Source organism: Orcinus orca, chromosome 10 (genome assembly GCF_937001465.1).
Source record: "Orcinus orca chromosome 10, mOrcOrc1.1, whole genome shotgun sequence".
Classification (NCBI taxonomy): domain Eukaryota; kingdom Metazoa; phylum Chordata; class Mammalia; order Artiodactyla; family Delphinidae; genus Orcinus; species Orcinus orca.
In genome coordinates this window covers 85,051,007-85,073,506 of record NC_064568.1, presented here as the reverse complement: position 1 = coordinate 85,073,506, position 22,500 = coordinate 85,051,007, and the positions used below count along the sequence as shown (strand labels likewise).

Sequence of the window (22,500 nt, the reverse complement as noted above, 5' to 3'; positions counted from 1 at the left end):
CACCCAACCTCACGTTCCGCGGCTTCTCCCAGAGCTCCACGTTACGCATACGCCACGTTACGTCATTTCGGCTCCCCCCACCTCCCCGCCGCCCCGGGGGTCTCCAGTAAGCTGCAGGCTTCCGCCAGCCGCTTGCGCGCGCGAGATTTCGCGTGGCAGCCACCTGCTGATGCGCTGGCTTTGCCAACCCAGCTTTTCACCGCTGGATACTGGAGAGTCCCAACAGTCCATGAGGACGTGCGCAGATTAAAACGGGGAGCAGTTTGAAGACCGAGAAACAGGGCAGCAGCCCTCCGGTAGTTTTTTTCTCCTCTCTCGACTTTTTCTGAGCTGACGCTTTCCCTCATAACTAATCCCCTGGACACCTTTCTTGCACCACCCCTATTTATTATCAACACATTTCTAGGGCACTTTGTGTGAGGCTTAAGTGCGTGTATATGTATGTGTGTGTGAATTATTACTTCCCACTTGAATAACTATATGTGTTTTAAATTTCATCTTGAGATGCACGCGGGGCCTACATTCATTAGGCTACGGTAGAGACAGACCCTACGGCCCACAGTACTTTTAGAGGCTCACGAAAATATTTTAATTTCTTCTAAAATCAGAATTTAAAATAAACTTTTAGGTCGATGAAAGCGTTCTGTGTAATACTAATATTTTACTGTTTATATAATTTTAATAATGTTATTATTTTTCTTATAATTTTTACGGAGGAGAGGGCCCAGGAAGGCAAAAGTGCATAGGGCCCGCAAAACAGAATGCAGCCCTGGGTGCAGTTTGCACACAACCATTTCCAGTTATTTACTTAAAAATTTTTTCTTTTGGCATACACCTAGACACATTTCCAAGTGCTTTCCAGATGTTAACTCCTTTAATACTTGTAACACACCTATGAACTATTGTTATCCCAATTTTATCCAGATAGACTGAGTCACTTAGAGCTTAAAATAATTTATCCAATGTCATCTAATTAATAAATGGCAAAGGGGATTCTGACCCAAGCAGCTTAGCTCCACGGTCCCTGCTCTAAACCATTGCACTAGAGACATTATCTCTTGGTAACTCTAAGCAATCCGAATCAATCATAGCAGGTAAAATTTAAAGCAAACTAGCCAGGCTACTTTGAGCCCTCTTCTTGCCTTTGCCTACAAAGATTTGAACAAATGCTTAATATAGTTTCTGACAGCTCAAGGTCTGATGATCCTAGCCTCTCTTAGGTTCCCTGCCCCACTATTTCTTTTTTTTTCTTTTCTTTTTCATTTGTTTTATTTTGTTTCGGAGAATCATCTTCACTATTTTTGCTCATTAACATGAATTTTACAGTGCTTTACCAAAAATACAGTGCTGTTTTGTGGCATAACATTGAATTTTTAGCTTATTTTTGAGTTTATGAACATTTTAGCATATTGAGTCATCACAAAACAAACATAGTATAGTGTATGTCTCTTAATTTGAGTGAATCTTGTTTTGTATCCTCAAATCGCATTTCATAGTTTTATTCATACAGATGTGGAATATTTTTTCCTGGACTTAGAATCCTTAGAAAGTGTTGTTCTGTTGTAAATGATTTCTGGTTTTTCTGTTTCAATTCCAGAAAAGCCATAAATTTTTATGTGGTGCTCATGTAGCAACCAACACTCTTAAGCTCTGTAAGGTCTAATTGTTTGTTCATAGATTTTCATGAATTTTTACAATGACATATTATTGTCAGACAATAAAGATAACATCTTTTCTTGTTGCATCCTTACCCTTCTTACTTGTACTTGTCTCATGATATTGGCCAGACCCTTGGTGCCATGTTGAATAGGAGTAGTACCACCAAACTTTTGTCTTTCTTTTGACTCTTTGGGAATCATTCTAAAATTACACTATTAAATGTTGTGCTCACTGTAGCTACTCCTTATGAAGTAAGTAGCTACTCCTTATTCTTCTAGTTTGGTAAAAATGTTTATAAAGGCGGAGTGTCATATTCTAACAAATATTTTCCCAGTACCTATGCAAATGATAAGTTTTTCTCTATTAATTTCTTACACTGGCAGATTTGATGTTAAACTTTTCCTCATCCTTGGAATAAACCCTATACGATATACTATTATTTTTTTTAATAATATGGTCTCTTGGTTTCCATTTGCTTGCATTTCAAATAGAGCTTTTAAAAAAAAAATGAATTTCATGAGTAAAGTGAGACTATAATTTTCTCTTGTCTCTCTCTTCCTTTCTCCCTTTGTTCTAGGTCTGTGTTGTTCCTGTCCAGTTTAGGTAAGTATACACAATTGCAAAAGAAAAAAAAGGAGAGCTATTTTTCTATTGAAATGGCTTCTGTAAAATAGGGATTATCAATTACTTAAATTCATTAATAATTAAATTCATTAATTAAATTAAATTAAATTCATTAATAGCTGTAAAACCCAGTTATGCTTGATATCATTTAGATTGAAGAGTACAGGAGAGTTTTTTTTTTAACTGCCTGTCATATTTCCATAATCATAACTTGTTTATTCAACCCATTACTTAATTTTTTTCTTGAAAATTATCCTTTTCTGTTAAGTTTAATTTTTTGTAAAAGTTATTCATAGCATTCTTGTGGTTCTTTATATCTCTTTTTTGGTAGCTACTTTCCCTTTTCTATTCCTATGATTTATTCACACACACACTCTCTTCTTTTTTCCTCATTAGTTTTTCTAGATGTTTGTCTATTGTTGTAAGGTTTTTCAAAGAACAAGCTTGTGGTTTATGGATTATCTCCATTTTTTTCTTTAATTTTTTTTTTTTTTTTAAATTTCAGGTCAGGGTTGACATATTTAAAATAATATGTCAATGTGAAAATCCATGAGAATCTATAAACAATGAGATCTAATAAGAGCTCAAGAGGGTTGGTAAATATGTGCACCACATAAAAATTCATGACCTTTCTATATATTAGCAATGACCTATCTGGAATTGAAATAGAACATCATTCACAACAGTACAACACATTTTAAGAATTCTAAGGCTGATTCTTTCTACTTTGATTTATTTTCCTCTTCTTTTTTTAGCTTTTTTTGTTGAACACCTAGTTTGCATATCTTTAGTGTTTCTTGTTCCTTAATATATGCATATAATATTATATATTTCCCTTTTAGTACAGCTTCAGATACATCCAACAAATTTTATATGTATTATTCATATTTCTCTCATAATATTACATAATTTCCCTTATGATATTCTAATCCATGGTATTTAGAAGTGCACTTTTAGTTTCCAAGCATATGGGAAGATTGTTTTATTTTTACTATCTTAAAAAAAATATTTTCTATTGCTCTTTAATTAGCTGATAAAAGAGTGCCGTATATATGAAACTGTTTTTTTTGTATCCATTGTGACTTTTTCTAAACTCGGTGTTGAATTTTTGAAATTATTAAATGTGTGCTTTTAAAAATTGGACAATCTCTTTGTGTTAAGTGCAGGAATCACAGATAGATCAAGTTTGTTCATTGTGTTGTCCAAATCTTCTATAACCATACCTGTTTTTCTTTGCTTGTTATGTGAATTTATAAGAGTAGTATAGGAAAGCTTGCCCTACAGCTGTAAACTTGAAGTTCTCTTGCTGATTCTTCCAGTTGTTGCTTATATAGTTAGTGGTTGTGTGGTCAGGTGCATATAAGGTCCTGAATGTTACATCTTATCAGTGGATTTTTATTTTATCATTATGGAATATAGCTCTTTTTTATTTCTAGTTCTATTTTATTATTTTTTTAAATTTAGCCTGGTTTTGATGGTCCCTTGTTCCTTGATTGTATTATTACATTTTTATTTCTTCAAACTTCCAGTAAATAGTTATTTTATAGTCTCGGTAATTTCAATATCTGAAATTCACTGCCCGAGGAAAAGAGAGGGAATCTAAGGCTCTTCTTTGTTTGGATGCCTGACCCTCCACAGTGTCTGTTTTCCTCTTCGATTTGACAACATTTACTATAAGCTTATATTTGGACATTCCAAGTTCCTGGTAGAATGCCTGGCACGTAACAGATGCTAAATAATTACTGAATAAATAAATCACAATCAATCTGTGTACAGTATATCTAGAGAACTTGGGTTCACGATGCTTCCTTCCTGAAGGGGTTTATGTTTGCCTTCACAAGTCACTAGGAGGCGCTATGAACCTAGGTTACTAATTTCAGGAAGCTTTCACTGAAACACGGCGGGGGGGGGGCGGGGGGCGGAAGGTTGGGGAGCCTGAGGAATGTTAGGAAAAAATGTCAAATTCAGGGAGGACACCTCTCTGCAGAAAGGAAAGATGGTACTGAAAGAACTAAGAAGCCGGTTTCAGACAAAGATGATGATGATGGTGGTAATAATAAAAATAAAGTTAAAATAAATGTGTTAAACACCGGATTCTTAATTTTTAGTAAGTTTTTGGGTTTTTTGTTTGTTTTATCATTTCAGTAGTTAGACTGAAGAACTATTTCTGACCCTCTTTTGTGGCTAAACTGGATGTGATTTTCTCCTTTCCAATTCGAAGGTTTTTAGCCCTATAGGCTATGAAATTCTTTTCTTTCTTATCTCCCTTCAAGTGATGTAATTTTATTTCCCTGCCCTTTGTTTTTACGCTGTATTTCTGCATTTTCTGTACAGTGGGAAACACTGTACTCGGAATTGTCTGGATCACCGCCTATTTTTTTCTCAGTTCTTCCTTTCCCTCTCACTGGATTCAAATGTAAAGATACAGCTTTTCCAGGAGCTGTAAACGGGCCTTGCAAATCAGAGACTAACCGTGCCACGAGCTTTGCCTCCTTGATATTTCAAAACACTGGAGAGAGTTACTTTTAGTTTTTAAAATTAACAAACTATTCTGAATTGTTATAAACGAATCAGAACTCATTATAAAATAGGTTAACTAGATTAAAGAAGGTGGCCTGATTGCTGGAAAACTCTCAGGATATGACCAGTGAGACAGTATATCTGGAATGATTTATTTGCGTGCAGACCTCAAGACGAACGAATCAGCAATTGCATAACTAAGTCTTCATTTGCATAACGTTGTCTACAAATAAGCAGGATCCGGTGGAACGGACACCGTTTTCTTTTCTTTTAGAAGACATCGACGGTACAATGCCTGAACTAGTGAAGTCTCTGGCCCCAAAGAAGGGCTCCAAGAAGGCGGTGACCGAGGCCCAGGAAAGAGATGGGAAGAAGCGCAAGTGTAGCCGTAAGGAGAGCTACTCCATGTACGTGTACAAGGTGCTGAATCAGGGCCACCCGGACCCTGGCATCTGGTGCAAGGCCATGGGCATCATGAACTCGTTCGGCAGTGACATCTTGGAGTGCATCGCGGGAGAAGCGTCGCGCCTGGCGCATTACAACAAGCGCTCGCCCATCACTTCCAGGGAGATCCAGACGGCCATATGTCTGCTGCTGCCCGGGGAGCTGGCCAAGCACGCTGTGTCCGGGGGTACCAAGGCTGTCACCAAGTATACCAGCTCCAAGTAAATGTTTATAGCCACTTTTCAGAGCCATTTCACATTTTCACAGTCAGAGCTGCGCACTAGCTTGTGCGGTTTCGTGAACTCTGGGATTTAAATTAGTGTCAGGGGTAACGCTTAGCAAAGTACTTAAAAAGCAAGAGATCCTCGGGTGGCAAATCTACTGTATATGGTTTCTGACAACTGTTCCGCGTACGAGGGTTCCCAACGGCTAAAGTGAACGTGCACTGAAACCACTTAGTGCTAACCCCAATCCTTGGAGCTCTAGGTCACCTTTATAAAATTTGTACAGGGTGCTCTCTGGGCTGGAATCGGTGCTTTGTGAAGCTCTGGTCTTGGTTTTATGTAAAGCGTCAGGCTGTAACGTCCAGGAGACCACAGTTATGTTTGAAAATCCCACCGTCTAAAACCGGAACTTTCTTAGTATGACTTTGGAGGGTCTTCCGCCTAGGTTCATTTGTGTGGATCTAATTCCTTTTCCTCACACTCCCTCACCCCCAGCCCTTTGCCTAGGGCTTTCAAGTCCTGGCTGAACATTTTATCTAAGATTCTTTACAAGCATATTATGTTGGGTGGCTGCAGCTCTCCAGTAAGGGGAAAATAGTTACTAACTTTTTATTTTCTTTTATCTCTTTCCTGGTCATTAGATTTTTGTTTGAAGAATGCAGTCTTCTCCCCACTCTCCTGACTCGTTTTACAAACTAGACCTGTAAAATTCACAGAATTCTGTATTCAGCCGCCTGTCTTCTCACTAGAGTAGCCGCATAATATAAAGATTGGCTCTGCCGCCTCCAATCTGTCCTTTTCTGTCCCTGGTGAGCTCCCTTCTGAGCCCATCGCCCTATCCTGCCTCCATATCTCCTCCCTCTGCTCGGTTCAGAAACTGTGGAGGGATCCTGGCAAGGAAGAAGAGAGGGACCCAGGGTCGGCTCAGAACGCAGAGAGGAAGAACTGTGGAAGTAGAGATGCTTTTTAATGTTGTGAGCTGAACACTGAGGTTTGGAAGCCTACGGTTTGTGATCGCATAGTGCCCAAGAGATTAAACCCCAGGAAATAAAGAGCAGGGCTCTTCCCTCATTTGTCCGGAAACTGCAAGGTAGAGGTGTCCTTCAGGAAGTCAGGAGAAAAAGGTTCAGTTGAGGGTACTTCACCCATAAATGGAAATGCCAAATCCACCCAAGCATTGCTATCAGTGTCCTTGAGAAACACTCCTAGCCAGCCTCCAGGGCCAGTCTATCTGGTCTCCATTTTATTGTCTCAAAAAGGTAGATAATAAAATAAGCACGAAGATACAAACAAGTCTTTATTTTCAGGTTACTGAATTACAATTCGACTGTTTCTGATCACCTTGACTTTAGTCTGAGGTAATTCTGAAACTCCTCTGTTCATAGGGTATTTAGTTTCCATTCCAGTCACTGTGAGGGCTTTTTGTTTTTTACCTGCTCACAGCCTTTGGATAATCACCCACCTCACAAAAATCAAAAATCTGTGCTATGGCCCCAAGCCCTGAAAAGTCTGGCCCTCACCTAACTCTCCAACCCAACCTCAGAGGATTCTTTTTCTCCCTTTTGTTTTGTGTTGCTTCATTGTTTTTTGGTTGTTTGTTTTTTTTCCAGACCTTTGCCGTTTTTCTCTGTCTGAAGTGCCCCTGATTCCACATCCATCCCCAGCACACACACAGTTTATTGATCAACAACTTCAATTTCAGCTTAATCATTATTATATCCTTGGGGAAGTTGGCCTCCATTGTTAAAGGCTCTCACAGTCACAAACAACTGGATGTATACCCAGCCCCCCAAATTAATCATTACTAAGAGGACATGGGACCCTTAGGATTGATGTGGTTGAATCAGAACCCCATTCCTGAGGCTAAGAGAGGGACTCTGCCTTCCCTGGAGCACAAGACAGGGAGGAAAGGGACACCTCAACAAAATTAAGTCCGTATTAGAAAGAAAGAGGGCAAATGACTTTGGGCAAGGCACTTGCACTGCCTGATGTAAGGGCCTTCTAGGCAGACAGAAGGAGCACCCACCAAGTTCATTCATATTCAAGTGCCAAGCACTAAATTATGTACTGAGGACATAAAGCACTTGAGTGTGCATCAGAATCACCCAGAGGGCTTGTTAAAGGACAGATTGCTGGTCCCATTCCCAAGTTTCTGGTTCATTAGCTCTGGGGGAGATCTGAGAACTCGGCTTACTAAAAAGTGCCCAGCAGATACAGTGCTGCTTGTTTGGTAGGAGGCTTTGAGAACATCTAATATATGGTGAAGAACAAGCTACCAAAGCCCCTGCCCACATGAGCTTCCTGGTGGCAAAGATAATTGTATGATAGAAGAAGGTGAAGGGTGTAGATTCCACATTGTTTGTAGACGCCAAACAATGAAGTTTAAATTTATTTTGCAGATGACAAAAATTTATAGAAAGCTTCTGAGCAGGGACTGACATAATTGGCTCCAGTGTTAGGAAGGTGTCTCTAATGGCAGTAGAGAAGCGATTCCATTCAGTATTTTGTCAAATATTGATTGGATTTCCTCTGTGAGAGGCCTTAGTTACAGTGGTGAGACAGACAGGCTGATCTTCTGGGGCTGATATCCAAGTGGGAGGAGAGAGATAATCAACACATTGATAACTCAGCAAGATATTTCAAATAGAAGTTCTGAGGCCTGTGAAATTATTTGAAATAAAACCAGGTGCTGTGACAGTAACTACGTGATGCTTTAGATAAGGGAACCCACAACCCAGGGAATAAAAGTTCCAGGCCAAGGCAGGGAGGAGTTTGTGCTCAAGGAATATAAGGTCTGTATGCTAGGAGATTAGTAACGTAAAGGGGTAAAAATGAGGCTGGGGATTAAACAGGTACCTGAACATGTTGGACCTTATAGGCCAAAAGAAGGGACCCAGATTCTTATTGTGTCATGGGAAACCCTTAGAATTTTTAATAACTCTAGCCACTATGGGGAGAATGAATTTTATGGGATCAAAAGTAGAAAGAAGCAGGGAATAAAATTGAAAGCTTATTGCAATAATTCTGGTGAAATTATTAGAATTAGATTTAGGAGGAGAAAGTCAAAAGGATTTATTGAAGAGTTAGGTTGTATGGGTGAAGAATCAAGTAGCTAACGTTTGTTGAGCCCTTTATATGTTTAGGAAACTATGCCAAGCTCTTTAGAAACATAAACTCACTTCATCTGCTCAACATACACATTATCTAGATGCAACTTTTCTCTCCTTTTAATTGAGCAAAGTGTGGGGCTGGTGTTAGACCCAAGGCAGTGTGGCCCCAGAGGTTCTGTGCTTATCTACTTCCCTGCGGTGCTAATAAAGTTCTTGGATAATCAAGAATTCTAGGAGAGGATGAGTTTTCTGAGACTGGAACATGACAATTTTTAAATCCCCTTAGCAACTCCATTGTAGATGTCAAGTGAGTAGTTGTATATGTGAGTCTGGAATTCAAAGGCAAATGGGGACTGGGCATAGAAATTTTTGAAAATTTTGGAAATAGATATTTGAATGTTGTCAGCATGGCATGAGATTGGAGATTACCCATGGAGGAAGAATAAAGAAGTGAGTTTATCCTGGAGGCATTCCAGACTTTAGAGAAAAAGAGACAGCAAAAGATTCTAAAGAGTGACATGTGAGTTTGGGAGAAAATCAGGAGAGCGGAGTCAAAAAAGTCAAGAAAATAATGTATTTCACCAAGGAGGACATGACCAAGTTGGTGTGATGTCTAGAAGGCTAAGAACAAACATGAGCTTTGGATATAGTTAATAGAGATCCCTGGGAACTCGGGTTATGGGACTGAAGGGAGGCCCAGACACCATCTGGGACAACTTCAGTACTCAATTATTACTTCTTTCCTAGGAACAGCTCCACTCAGGGCTGAGCGCCATGTGTGGCCATTATGTTTTTACCCTCTGTCTTGGGCCATCATATTTGATCGATGCAGGCATCTGCCCAGCTGGATCAATCAGATTTGTTTTCCTAGAAATTAGGAAAAGGACCTGAAGAAAAAGACAGGACCGAGTATTCACTAATTGCTTAAGTGTGGTCAGCAAACTTAACTTTCAAGAGAATTTTCTTTTGTTTAAATAATCTGGAATTGTTTTTTTTTTATGTTTACATCCAAAAGAACTTCCATTAATGCACTTGCAACTTCTTAAGAATATATGTAAACTATATTTGTCAAACATATGCATAAACACATAATCCTATGTTTTCACTCAATCCTCACGAAAGTACGAATTTTCACCTACATTACAGATAAGGGAACAGTGGTTAGTAATTTGCCACAGACCACAAAGATAGAAAATGGTGATTCAAGACTTCAAGTGTATGTCTTCATGGTTCAAAATGCCACTTTCTTTTTCTCTGGGCCTCTGAGAAATGTCATAAGAAATAAGAATGCTTATAATAGCAATAATAATAGCCCAAACGTGTAGCATTAACCATGTGCCATGCACTGGCCAAAATGCTTAACAAATATTTAATGTTATTCACCCCCAAACATGTAGGATAGGAACTACTGTTATCTCCATTTATAAGGAAACAGAGGCATAGAGCGGTTGGTTAAGACACAGAGACAAAGAATAAGCATCCCTCTGTACAAGCTTTCCAGCTCCTTTTTATCTCTGAAAAGGGGTATTGGGAATGTTTCTTGTAAACTTAATAAATGATTTATTCAATGACCTAGACCCTGTTGAATATATTTATCAAGACTAGCAATGGAAGACAAGTTCAAAGGGCCTTAAGAAGAAATTCATGGACTTCCTCCTTAATCAGGCTAAAAAATAAACACTCCAGTGTTTTTATTTATTTCTAAATCTCATGAGATACAGTCATTTTGGGCCTTCAGGCCTCTGAGAATCAAAATTTTTCCAAATGGGCTATCTTGCATTCTGAGTTATGAAGTGTTAAGACCTGATCTAACTTCTCGAGAATATATAGGTCTATTGCACATAGTGAATAAATGGTGACAAATTTACTCTTTTTCAATGTGTTCTTTATGCATTTTTTCTGTCCTTTCCTCTCTAGCCTTAAATTTTGGATCTTTACACCTCAGACTCTAAAATCCTAGACTCCAAGCTGTTGACAGGAATCCATGGAGCTCTGGGAATTCCTTTGATGAGCCCCATGAAATATCTATCTATGTCCAATATGTGTACTTTTTACCAGTTTCTCAAAGGAGCTTCTGATCCACATGTTAAGAACTACTCTCCTCGGGGAAACAGTACTCTGAAATATCCAGATTACAACTGCTTAAGACATATGGATAGCCCACCCACCCATCTCTAACGTGTAATGAGCCCCTATTCTGTGTTCTGTCTAGCATGGAACACAGTGGAAGAGATGTCAAGGAGAGAGGCTCACTTGGCATTAGCTTTCTTTGAAAGAGCTTTCTGGCCAATGGAAGGACAGTCATACTGGTAAATAAGTTGAGAAAACTGTATTTGGTATGATAAAGTTAAGTTGCTGTAACAGAGACTCAACAATAAGTTAGCTTAAAGACAGTCTTGTTCATGGAACAGATACACTATGATTAGTCCAGCTCCGTGAGGCAGCTCTGCCCCTCCTGATCAATCAGGAACTCTTGTTCCTTACAAGTCATTGTTCTGCCACCCCTAGAGCCCGATGGTCTCTGCTGGGTCAAATAAGATCAGCACCTTCATAGCTGGCAGGAAGAGGAAAGCTTTTAAAGCCTGGGAGTGTCTTCTACTTACACTCCAAAAAGAGCACTTAGTCACATACTCCTGTCTGCTCCTAGACAAGCCAGGAATGTTATCTCACACTAGGGAGCCACCTGTCCAGCTATACCTTATTATAATACAGTGAACCACTTTCACTGGAAAGAAATACCAGTTGTATCACAATAAACCAAGAAGTTTTCACAGAATAAAGCCCATTCTGAGGACACCAAAGAATACAGTGGCATGCTGACAATCCTGAGACTAGAAAGTTTACAGTAGGTAAGAAAAGGAAATGGGTAACCCACTTGAGAACTGCTCATTTTGCCTCATTTCCTGATGTGTAGAGAAGAAGGTGGGATTTGACTCAGGAAGACCTGGATTTGAAAGGCCCAGTCCAGCACTTTTTGTCAGGATATGTGTTATGCAACTCTCTTCTATAATTTAAGGTAAATGTGCTTGTAATCAAGTCTAAGAATATTCAAGATAAAGAATCAACATAAGTTGGTAAACATAAACCTGTATATTTATATCAAGCATTTATATCAACCTTAATAAAAGCTTCTTTTGGATTAAGAAACCAGTAGCTTTGGACATGGGAAGACAGCTCAGAGAAGAAGAGACAAGTTGTCCTGTCTCCATTCCACTTTTAAACAAGAGGAAACCCGAAGTACTCTTTTATTTTACTTAAGTATAGTTGATTCACAATGTTAATTTCCAAGTACTCTTATTGTTTCTCTGGTAGAACTTGACTGCCTTCGACGTATTTTATGTTGATTGATCATCCCTCTTTCTCCTCCACCATTTATCATGTGATATCCAAGAAGGCAGACTGTTTTAATGTCTTCAGCCCACAGAAGTGTCTACGTTCCATTTCCCATTTTCCTAGCATCAGGGTTTACCTCTTACCTCTTCTGTGATGTTCTCCACCTTTTTTCACTGACAGTTGTGCAAAATGTCACCTGCAGTTTACTGTCCTGTTGGTCTCCTAGCTATAAGCACACTAAATATATTGAATATACAGTTCGACCTGAGGTTATGGACCAGCTTTAGCGACCTATCTGAAACATACAAAAAAAAATCAGATAAAATCAACTTAAATTTACAGATTGTAAACAGTACTTGACCCAAACATCTTAACAAAATATTAGAACAGAAAGCGCAAAACTCTTTTGAGTGAAAGAATAGGTGGCCCTGAAAAGGGCCTTTGGTTTTAGTAGGCTCAGGGAGATAGCCAACAGGAGTTCAGCCACCAAAGCCATAAAGAGTGCGGCCCTGCCGCTTGAGCGCGTAGACCACGTCCATGGCGGTGACAGTCTTGCGCTTGGCGTGCTCGGTGTAGGTTACAGCGTCCCGGATCACGTTCTCCAGAAACACTTTCAACACCCCACGGGTCTCCTCGTAGATAAGACCAGAGATACGCTTGACGCCACCACGTCGGGCTAAGCGACGGATAGCAGGCTTAGTGATGCCCTGGATGTTATCTCGCAGAACTTTGCGGTGGCGCTTGGCGCCACCCTTCCCCAGGCCTTTTCCACCTTTACCACGCCCAGACATCCCGAAAGTACAGCGATCACACCCGCAGCGAAGTGATCTCCACAGCGCCACTTAGGAGTTTTATAGTAATGTGACGGACCTGTTTGAAAACTGCAAGAGCAGGGGCGGTGACCACATTCAGTTCCCACCCTTCGCTTATTTGTCCTTTGCTCAGAGCTGTGGCAACTGTGAGGGGCGCCTGAAGCGACAGCGGATCCTGGAGTTGGGATTTAATAAATGCTCCTATATATGGATACGTGTGTTTGTGCATCCGTACAATACGGGCAGCCGTTAAGTGGGGTAACAGATCATACACTTTCCACAAAGAAGCCTGATACTTGTTCTTCAGTCTTTCCAAAATATGAAATAATCAGTTAGTACACGCTGTTGTCCCTTATAAAATGCTTTAAATATGGTTTTAAGTAAATCATATCTTTATTGTTTAAGCTTCCATTGGTTTTGTCCATTTATGTTTGGTTAACTAAGCAGAGCTCTTTGGTATGCAGGCTGGATGACCCCACAGAGGGAACTAAAAATATAAGAAGGTTACACGTTTAAGAGGTCAAGTCAGGTTAAAAATCACTGAGCGCTACATTGGAGGTTTATAAATATGTATATCCCAAAGTGATAAAAAAAAAAACCTTGTTCTGCTGTAAGTCTAAGATTTATGGTTTGATTATATATTTAATTGTGGACAGTTTGTATCTGGCATTGTATCTGTCACCGCATTCTATTTCTGCAACCAGGTGGCATTACAGTGGCCAGTCAAGCTCTGGAGACAGCCTTCTCTACATACTAGCTTGTGACCTTGGGCAGCTTACACTCAGTTTTTTTCCTTTTATCGATAAATGTATAAGAAAGTAAATTATAGAGCACTTGAATTTAAAAGAGATAATCCAAATTGCTTAAAATAATATCTGTAAATAAGTAATCACTCAGCATTATTTATTATGACATATTATAGTATCATGTCTGCTCCCAACTCCTCTACTCAAGATTCACTCCTCTAAAGTGAAAGTCTAAGTGATTATCTAATTTACTAAAACCTTCTTTTTGAGGACTCCTCAAAATAATAAATACCTAAAGATTTAATTTATGGTTAATTCCCTTGAGTTCCAGCTGACTTGGATAGTTTTGGCTTTTTCTCCATGGTCTGTGAAGAGGCCCAAGTTCGTCAAAGCAGTTCTATGAGTTTACACTGCACAGAAACAAATTCCAGAATGGCATTCTTAACCTGGGCTATATAGATGGATTCAGAGCATCTGGAAACTTGTATTGAGCAAAACCTCTCTCTTTGTCTTTACTTTATACTCCAAGTGAACCTTAGCATTTCCTCCACTTGTGAATGCAGGCAACAAACAGTGTGAGTGGCAGGACCTGTGCTATATTCATAACCATGTTGCAGTTGCAGCCGTCAATATCTCAATCTCTAATATTGTTTAAATATATTACACCTTCTAAACTGTAGTAATTCTTGGTCATATGGGTAATCTTGTTCTTTAATGTATTAACAAAGAAGCACATGTTAATACTTCACCAATTTGGATTTTTGATAAATTTGATAATGGTATTTTAATACAACTGTTTTCCTTTGTAATCCTATGTATATTCTTAAGCACTGAAAAGCATTATTCTGGGAAGGGACTCATAAGGTTTATCAGAAATACAAAGAAGTGCATGGCTGCTTCAAAATAAACATATGTTAAAGACAGTCTGAGGCCTGAAGAAGAAAATCAAAGCACTTTCTACCATCAATCTATTTCCTACTGAACATAACGCATAACCTATAATGTGTTTCCTATAAACCTATAACCTTGCTTAAATAAGAAATGTAGTAATGAATATAAATGCTTTTCAATTTCCCTCTCTTAAGGAAATTCTATATAAGTATGTGTGGGAGTATTGTGCGTGTGTATATTCCTTAATTCTTTTACTTGGATACTTTGCCAAAGTTTATCTTCCAAAGCATGACAGAACCCTGAACCCAAGAGCTTGTGAACATTTTAATAACTGATCCTTCCTGATAAAGTCAATGTAAATAAGTGAATCTTTAAAGCCCCATAAAATGGTCCAACTCTATTTTATGCCTGTACCTGGACCTCCTCTGCCATCAGCTAGTGCAACACAAGCCCAACTACCAGGTCAAGAGGATCATTGATTATTGCTTTTGCTATTTTCCTACAGAAATTTTGAATGCTTAAAGGCCCCAAATTAACTAACCCTCTAAATAGTCACAAAAAGCTATGATAAAACTTTTCCAAACTAAATAATGACTTTTCTTATCAGATATTGCTGTTGTTCCAAGCAGCCTTTACTACAGTTCTTGTACAGAAATCCTGAAAGAGCCTGTGTTATTTCTCCTCATATGAAACAGATTTTCCAGGTAAATGTCAATGAGAATCAAGCAGTTGTTGAAGGCATGAAAAGCCAAGAATATATAGAATGTCACTTGAGAGCAAGCTATTGAAGACACAAAGAGAAGAATTTATATTTTAAAGGAAACTCAAAAAGTTGTCTCTCTGACCTGTGAATCTGTAGGAGTGTCGGGGGATTTTGAAAAAGGCTGAGACCAAAGTGATAAAAACTGGAAGAAGAAACTGTAAAGGTCTCAAAGCTTGAGCTGTCCCGGTTCATTGTAGAATATAACTGGTGTGGTTCCTCCACAGGAGATTTTTAATTTTTTGCTTTCCTGAATTGTAACAAACACAACTCCGAGACAGAGCTGAGACTAGGTTGCTTTCAAGCTGGAAGCCAGCTGGGAACCAATCAGCGCGCAGTGGCGCTGTGTGTATATATAACACACACATTCTCGGTTTGGGTACTCAACTCTGAGTCTTTAATTTTTTACTCTTAGGCATCCACACCAACAACCATGTCTGAAACCATACCTGCTGCGCCTCCTGTTACTTCTGCGGAAAAGACGCCTGTGAAGAAGAAGGCTCGCAAGTCTGCTGGTGCCGTGAAGCGCAAGGCGTCCAGGCCCCCGGTAACCGAGCTCATCATCAAGGCTGTCAGCGATTCCAAGGAGCGCAGCGGCGTGTCCCTGGCTGCGCTCAAGAAGGCGCTGGCAGCTGGCGGCTACGACGTGGAGAAGAACAACAGTCGGATCAAGCTGGGTCTCAAGAGCCTGGTGAGTAAGGGCACCCTGGTGCAGACCAAGGGCACTGGCGCCTCGGGCTCTTTCAAGCTCAACAAGAAGTCGGCCACCGGGGAAGCCAAGCCCAAAGCCAAGAAAGCGAGCGCGACCAACCCCAAGAAGGCTACTGGGGCAAAGAAGCCCAAGAAGGCCACAGGCGCTGCCAGTCCGAAAAAAACCGCTAAGAAGACCCCGAAGGCAAAGAAAGCATTAGCAGGTACCGGGGCCAAGAAAGTGGTCAAGAGCCCGAAAAAGGTGAAGACAGCCAAACCGAAGATGGCCAAGAGTCCAGCCAAGGCCAGAATTCATAAGCACAAGGTAGCCAAGCTTAAAGCGGTCAAGCCAAAAAAGGCGACCCCCAAAAAGAAGTAAGAAAAAAAGACTTGAGTACCTTAAAGGCTCTTTTCAGAGCCACCCAATTAATCTTAAAGAACTTGTAACACCATTTTTGCCAGAGGGGAGGTTGGGAGGAGCGTTTTATTTCCTCGCTCGGAATGGAGGTCCCAGTGCACAGGAATCTTTCACAGAAAAGGTGGTTGGCTCTGAAAAGAGCCTTTGGGTTTTTCAGAGGTTGGCACTTAATCGGGAGAAACAAATCTACGCCCTCTCCCCGCGGATGCGACGGGCGAGCTGGATGTCCTTGGGCATGATGGTGACGCGCTTGGCGTGGATGGCACACAGGTTGGTGTCCTCGAAGAGCCCCACCAGGTAGGCCTCGCACGCCTCCTGCAGCGCCATCACGGCCGAGCTCTGGAAGCGCAGGTCGGTCTTGAAGTCCTGCGCGATCTCGCGCACCAGGCGCTGGAACGGCAGCTTGCGGATCAGCAGCTCCGTGGACTTCTGGTAGCGGCGGATCTCGCGCAGGGCCACCGTGCCGGGCCGGTAGCGGTGCGGCTTCTTCACGCCGCCCGTGGCCGGTGCGCTCTTGCGGGCCGCCTTGGTGGCCAGCTGTTTGCGCGGCGCCTTGCCGCCAGTGGACTTGCGAGCGGTCTGCTTAGTACGAGCCATGACAGATTTCCCGAAAGCAGCTAGCTGGTGGAAAAATGAAAGCCTGCCCCCCGCCCCCCCCCCCCCTCCCACTGGTGTATATAAAGAGTTCCGTTCTGATTGGACAAGGCATTTGTTCCTTGCGGCTCGCAGTGAAGGTATTGGTAGCGAGGTTCACTCTCCGACATCAGCCTCCCTTTGAATGGCTGTTTTCAACCCTTTCTCACCTTTATCTTCCTTATGCTGTTTCTTTACAATGTTCTTTGGCTTTTCTCCGCAGAACTTAACACAAATTATTACAATGCTTAATCTTGTTTGCAGAATAAAATTTTTAAACTTTGGTACCTGAAACTGGCTTTCTTTTGATCAACTTTTTGAAAAGGCGTGTTGGATGTGATTGGCCAAGAGATTTTTATACCCTCATTCAAATGTAGTAAGGCTAATTTTACGTCAATTTCTTGTTTTCTCTTTTTAAACTCTTAGAGATTTTTTAAAATAACAAAATACTTTCCTTTTATTTCCCCTTTTATATTACAGGTAAGTCGTGTTTTGATAGATTATATTATCTATGAATTTCATTTCAGGATAGTAAAGGGGGTAGTTACAGTATTTGTTATAGAAAAAGAGTGTTGGGTCTGATAGAATTGAGAACCATCAGTTTAGGGGTCCAGAGATCATATGAAAGCAGAACTCCAGCCCCCTGAATACATCCTCCTCTACCTTCCCCATAAGACTTAACGTGGCTTGCCCTTAAGTCTTATGATGAGCCCTTGCACTGCATTCCAAGCTATCATGCACCAGTGTCAGTTTTCTGGCTTGGGGTAAGAGCTGTGGCCACAGAAGGAGAAAGGAATCTCTACTATTAAGATGCATTGTGTTTTAAAGATATATGTAAGTTTCAGATTTTACAAAAACTAAAGAATTTACACCTATATACCTTGTGATCTTATCATATGTCTGAGGGTTCTTTAGGGCCATATTCAAAAAGAGAGGGAGGGGAGACAGGAAAGGAGAAAGAAATAAAACTTTTTGGAAACTATTATTATTATTTACTATTAAGGAATCTACTTGTATGACTACCATGAATCCCAGACTGGGTTAACAGTGAAAAGTTCTGGAGGTAACTACACCCCACTCTGGACAGAAGACTGTGGTTATAACCACAGTCTTCTCTCTCTACCTCAAATGAAAGCCCAGCTGCATGAGTCCTCCATCTCTGAAGTCCTCTTCATGGAAGATGCCAAAGCCAGCTGTGTGAGAGGTTTTATCAGAGGAGAGGACGACTTTGTCCTCCCAGAAGACAAACCCTCTGCTTTCTGAGGCAGGTAGCAACCCCAAACCTGCGCAGGCCTCAATTCTTGGAGATTTTCGGAATGCACTAAAACCATTAACTCTGATTAATTTCATGCTTGCTATTATATTAACAAATGTTTACTTTTCACTAACTATAACATTCTCACATAAAAACACCCCACTACGTTTCACAATGTCAACTGAGCTTCGTGTAAAATGGTGTTAAGAAAAACTCAAAACTTGTAAATGGTACACAAGTATGTCCCGTAAAGTCATGCTGAAGCCTTTGTTAAGCTCTGCCTAAACAAATTCTAGCTCCAGGCTATGCAGTATTGTATTCTTTTTTTTTTTTTTTGTATTGGAAACAATTTATTAGGAAAAAATAATAATATGTTATTTTTTAATAACAATTTTGATAAATACAAATGTTGACAAATCAGAGTGTATAGAGAGCATATTGGTTATTTGGGAAATTGTATCATAAAATGGATGGGCTCCACAAATTCTTCGATGTACTTGAAAAAAAGAGTGCTAAGTCAGTTTGGGCTGTTGTCACAAAGTACCATAAACGGGACGGGGTGGGGGCTTGTAAACAACAGAAATGTATTTCTCAGTCCTGGAGGCTGGAAGTCTGAGATCTAGGTGCCGGGATCATCGCCTTCTGGTGAGGACTCTCTTCCGGGTTGCAGACTGTCAGCTTCTCATTGTGTCCGGCTGTTCGGCCACGTCCCAGTCGGGCAGCGGTAGGTCAGTGGAGCGGAGTCGGCCCGGGTCTCCTCCACCCTGAGGAGGGGTCGACCGGCACCGCGCACGAAGCGGCCCTGGCGGGAGGGAGACCAGGGGGGAGGGGGCCGATGGGGAGCTTGACTCGCAGTCACTTCCGAGGGGACGCTGAGCCCCCAGAGCTGGGGGCTGACTGGCCTCGGCACTCCAACGAGGGGGTGGTCAGGAAGGAGGGACGCTGTCCCTGGGGCCCAGTATTTACAATTAATTAGGGCCCAGCTCAGTAGAGTTGAGACTGGCTATTAAAAACAAGTATGAATTACAGATCAACTTGTCCCATTAGGATGCAAAACAATTCGTTTCAACATGAGATAGTACTAAAGGAGTGGTTTAAATGATCTTGTAGGTCACCAACTAGATTTGCACCTAAACTTTCAACATTTACCAAGTATTATTGTACCATTATCTTTTTCTGAGGGTTAACAACTGAGGACTTGCAGCATTGATGGACTTAATTACTTGTGATACAAGGTCTCTCTATATCATTTTTACTTAGCTAAAGAGTACTTTGATTACTTTAAAGAGTATGATTAGTTTGCATTTCATAGAAAATACATCTTCTAAGTTGACAAAATGTGATGAGAATCATTTTCAACAACCTGCTTAAATAAGGAAAATGTAAGCCCTTTTAATGAATACGTAGGTGGCTCTGAAAAGAGCCTTTGGTTAAGATTGATTCCTCAAAGATCAAGAATTTGAATACTGCAGTTTACTTGCCCTTGGCCTTGTGGTGGCTCTCAGTCTTCTTAGGCAGCAGCACGGCCTGGATGTTGGGCAGGACGCCGCCCTGAGCGATTGTGACTTTGCCCAGCAGCTTGTTGAGCTCCTCGTCGTTGCGGATAGCTAGCTGCAAATGACGCGGAATGATACGCGTCTTCTTGTTGTCGCGGGCCGCGTTGCCCGCCAGCTCCAAGATCTCGGCCGTCAGGTACTCCAGCACCGCCGCCAGGTACACCGGAGCGCCGGCCCCGACCCGCTCGGCGTAGTTGCCCTTCCGGAGCAGGCGGTGCACTCGGCCCACAGGAAACTGAAGCCCAGCCCGAGAAGAACGGGTCTTAGCCTTGGCACGAGCCTTCCCACCTTGTTTTCCGCGTCCCGACATCTCATCAATCTAATCAAGGTGCTTAGCGAAGAAGCAGCAAAACGAAAGTACAAATTTTCTTAACAAATGAGAAGCAATTATACTTCGAAGCCGAATTGTAAATTACACTGTTTGATTGGTTAAAAGGGTCTAAAAGCTTGCAACCAATTAAAAAGGAGACCTGCTGTCACATAATTTGCATACCACCGAACAACGTGGAAAATTTATCCAATCAAAGTGTAAAGTTTTAAATACCATATTTGCATACTAGCTCTACAAATATCCTGAGTGATGTTTCCACGACATACTTTTTTCTTTAACTTGGCGTGTTGTTCGTCATGCCTGAGCCGGCCAAGTCCGTTCCCGCCCCGAAGAAGGGCTCCAAGAAAGCGGTGACCAAAGCCCAGAAGAAAGATGGCAAGAAGCGCAAGCGCAGCCGCAAGGAGAGCTATTCTGTGTACGTGTACAAGGTCCTGAAGCAGGTCCACCCGGACACTGGCATCTCGTCCAAGGCCATGGGCATCATGAATTCTTTCGTCAATGACATCTTCGAGCGCATCGCGGGCGAGGCGTCGCGCCTGGCACATTACAACAAGCGCTCGACCATCACGTCCAGGGAGATCCAGACGGCCGTGCGCCTGCTGCTGCCCGGGGAGCTGGCCAAGCACGCCGTGTCCGAGGGCACCAAGGCTGTCACCAAGTACACCAGCTCCAAGTGACCCCAGCAAAAAAGTGCTTTTCGTGGTTAGTCTCAAAGGCTCTTTTAAGAGCCACCCACTTTTTCAGCACAAGAGCTGTAATGATTCGTCTCTAATATAACTGCGATAATAGACTCAATTTTAATTTATTGAAACGAACTTGTTGCTGTATGGTGCTAACACTTGAAGTACACAGCATTTTGTTTTGAAAATAAAATATGTATTTACTTTCTAGGTAAGTGGTAGCATAGCCTTCTCTTGCTTTCACTGCTCACTTTGGCTACAAGGCTAGCCAAGTGTGGACATGTAAGTATCATTTGAACTGCTGTGATGTAGTGTGCCCTACGAACTGACTCCATGAAAAGCAAAGAGGATTTAAGAAATCCTCTTAAATCCTTGGCAATGCCTTGTTAGTGCTGTGTGGTAGTAAGAAGAATATGTGCATGCATTCGATTTGATTAAAGCAATATAACTTTTCTATGTATTAATGGGAGCAGCACAGTTAATGTGCATAGAAATTGAAAAACGAGTATCACTTGTTCCAGGATAGGACCATTTAATTATAAGGAGAATTTTTCCAAGGTTTGGCTAATGAAAAGTTAGACCATTGCCGAACCCACTGGCAGTTCAGGAAAGAAATACCCTTAAAATATTTTGGTGCCTCCTCTCCCTTATGTTATTTTCTCTCAGGGTGGATGTTATGATTATTTTGCCCTAGTCAGAAAAAAAAAAAAAAAAACTTTTTAAATGAAAATAATTCATACCACCACCACTCTTCTGTCCTATGTATACATATATAACAGTCATGAAAATTGACACTTTTCTCATAATCACAAACCTGCTTAAGTTTATACACTGCCATAAATGGCATCCCATATGGAACAAATACTAAGAATGTATTTCCAACATATTTTTAGGATTTCAACCCTGGTAGGAAAAAAGTACTAATAGTCTATAATCTTGTGTAATTAATGACTACCAGGCTTCCCATTCCCAACACAACACATAAATATGCACACACACAACATACACAAAAAAATGCATAAACATTCAAACAATACATATAAAGAACAAAAGCAAAAATTTTAAAAATGTAAAAGAATGAAAACTAAAAATAACAGATAGCTGTATTTGAGAGTTTATGTTATTGTAAACAGTCAATTTTTGCTTTCTGTAGTCCCAGAGGTAAACATCTACACCAGGTCTATATGAGCTTTAGGGGAGTATATGAAATCCAAGAAATTACATACAGTAGTGTGTCCATATGTTCATCTTCCCACCAGAACAGAAAGTATATAGCATTCTGTCAAATTCTAAAAATACTGTCACTTACTGTGCTAGGCAGAATGATGCCTCCCCACTTACGTCTACCTTTTCATCTCTGGAGTCTGTGAATATGTTAGGATACATAACAAATGGGAATTAAGGTGGCAGATGGCACTGACTTTAAATAGGATTATCCTAGGGAATTCCCTGGAGGTCCAGCGGTTAGGGCTCCGCGCTGCCACTGCAGGGGACATGGGTTCAATCCCTGTTCTGGGAATTAAGATCCCGCATGCTGTGCTTGGCCAAATAAATAAATAGGATTATCCTAGATAATCCAAGTGAACCCAATATAATTACAAGGGCCCTTAACAATGGAAGAGGGAATCAGAGTACAGAACCAGAGAGATGGCAATGTGAGAAGAATTTGGCCAGATACTGCTGGCTTTCAAATCTAGCAAAGGGCTGTGAGCCAAGGAACAAGGAAAATCCTCCAGGAGCTGGAAAAGACAGGAAACAGATTTCCACTGTTAGAGGCCCAAGCCCTCTGACACCATTTTAGTTCAATGAAATTC

General features: G+C 41.0%; 6 protein-coding genes across 6 annotated transcripts; 3 read left to right on the top strand and 3 right to left on the bottom strand.

Moving 5' to 3' along the window:
- The first annotated feature begins 60 nt into the window (after positions 1-60).
- Positions 61-10,152, top strand: LOC101281337 (histone H2B type 1-L-like). The gene is made up of 3 exons (XM_033434735.2): positions 61-296; positions 2,237-2,262; positions 5,078-10,152. The coding sequence occupies exon 3, from the start codon at positions 5,095-5,097 to the stop codon at positions 5,470-5,472; it is 378 nt and encodes a 125-aa protein (XP_033290626.1). The 5' UTR covers positions 61-296; positions 2,237-2,262; positions 5,078-5,094; the 3' UTR covers positions 5,473-10,152.
- A 602-nt stretch (positions 10,153-10,754) lies between these two features.
- Positions 10,755-13,605, bottom strand: LOC101278818 (histone H4). The gene has a single exon (XM_049693698.1). It carries the CDS (start codon positions 12,703-12,705, stop codon positions 12,394-12,396), a length of 312 nt encoding a protein of 103 aa, XP_049549655.1. The 5' UTR covers positions 12,706-13,605; the 3' UTR covers positions 10,755-12,393.
- A 1,208-nt stretch (positions 13,606-14,813) lies between these two features.
- On the top strand, positions 14,814-16,237 carry LOC101280317 (histone H1.4-like). Its single transcript, XM_004273491.3, has one exon. It carries the CDS (start codon positions 15,557-15,559, stop codon positions 16,190-16,192), a length of 636 nt encoding a protein of 211 aa, XP_004273539.1. The 5' UTR covers positions 14,814-15,556; the 3' UTR covers positions 16,193-16,237.
- Positions 16,238-16,276: 39 nt separating this feature from the next.
- On the bottom strand, positions 16,277-16,843 carry LOC101280491 (histone H3.1). The gene has a single exon (XM_012534346.3). It carries the CDS (start codon positions 16,826-16,828, stop codon positions 16,418-16,420), a length of 411 nt encoding a protein of 136 aa, XP_012389800.1. The 5' UTR covers positions 16,829-16,843; the 3' UTR covers positions 16,277-16,417.
- A 1,643-nt stretch (positions 16,844-18,486) lies between these two features.
- LOC101279312 (histone H2A type 1) lies at positions 18,487-20,150 on the bottom strand. The gene has a single exon (XM_033434730.2). It carries the CDS (start codon positions 19,983-19,985, stop codon positions 19,593-19,595), a length of 393 nt encoding a protein of 130 aa, XP_033290621.1. The 5' UTR covers positions 19,986-20,150; the 3' UTR covers positions 18,487-19,592.
- Positions 20,147-20,805, top strand: LOC101280232 (histone H2B type 1-C/E/F/G/I-like). The gene has a single exon (XM_012534345.3). The coding sequence runs from the start codon at positions 20,303-20,305 to the stop codon at positions 20,681-20,683; it is 381 nt and encodes a 126-aa protein (XP_012389799.1). The 5' UTR covers positions 20,147-20,302; the 3' UTR covers positions 20,684-20,805.
- The last annotated feature ends 1,695 nt before the right edge of the window (positions 20,806-22,500 follow it).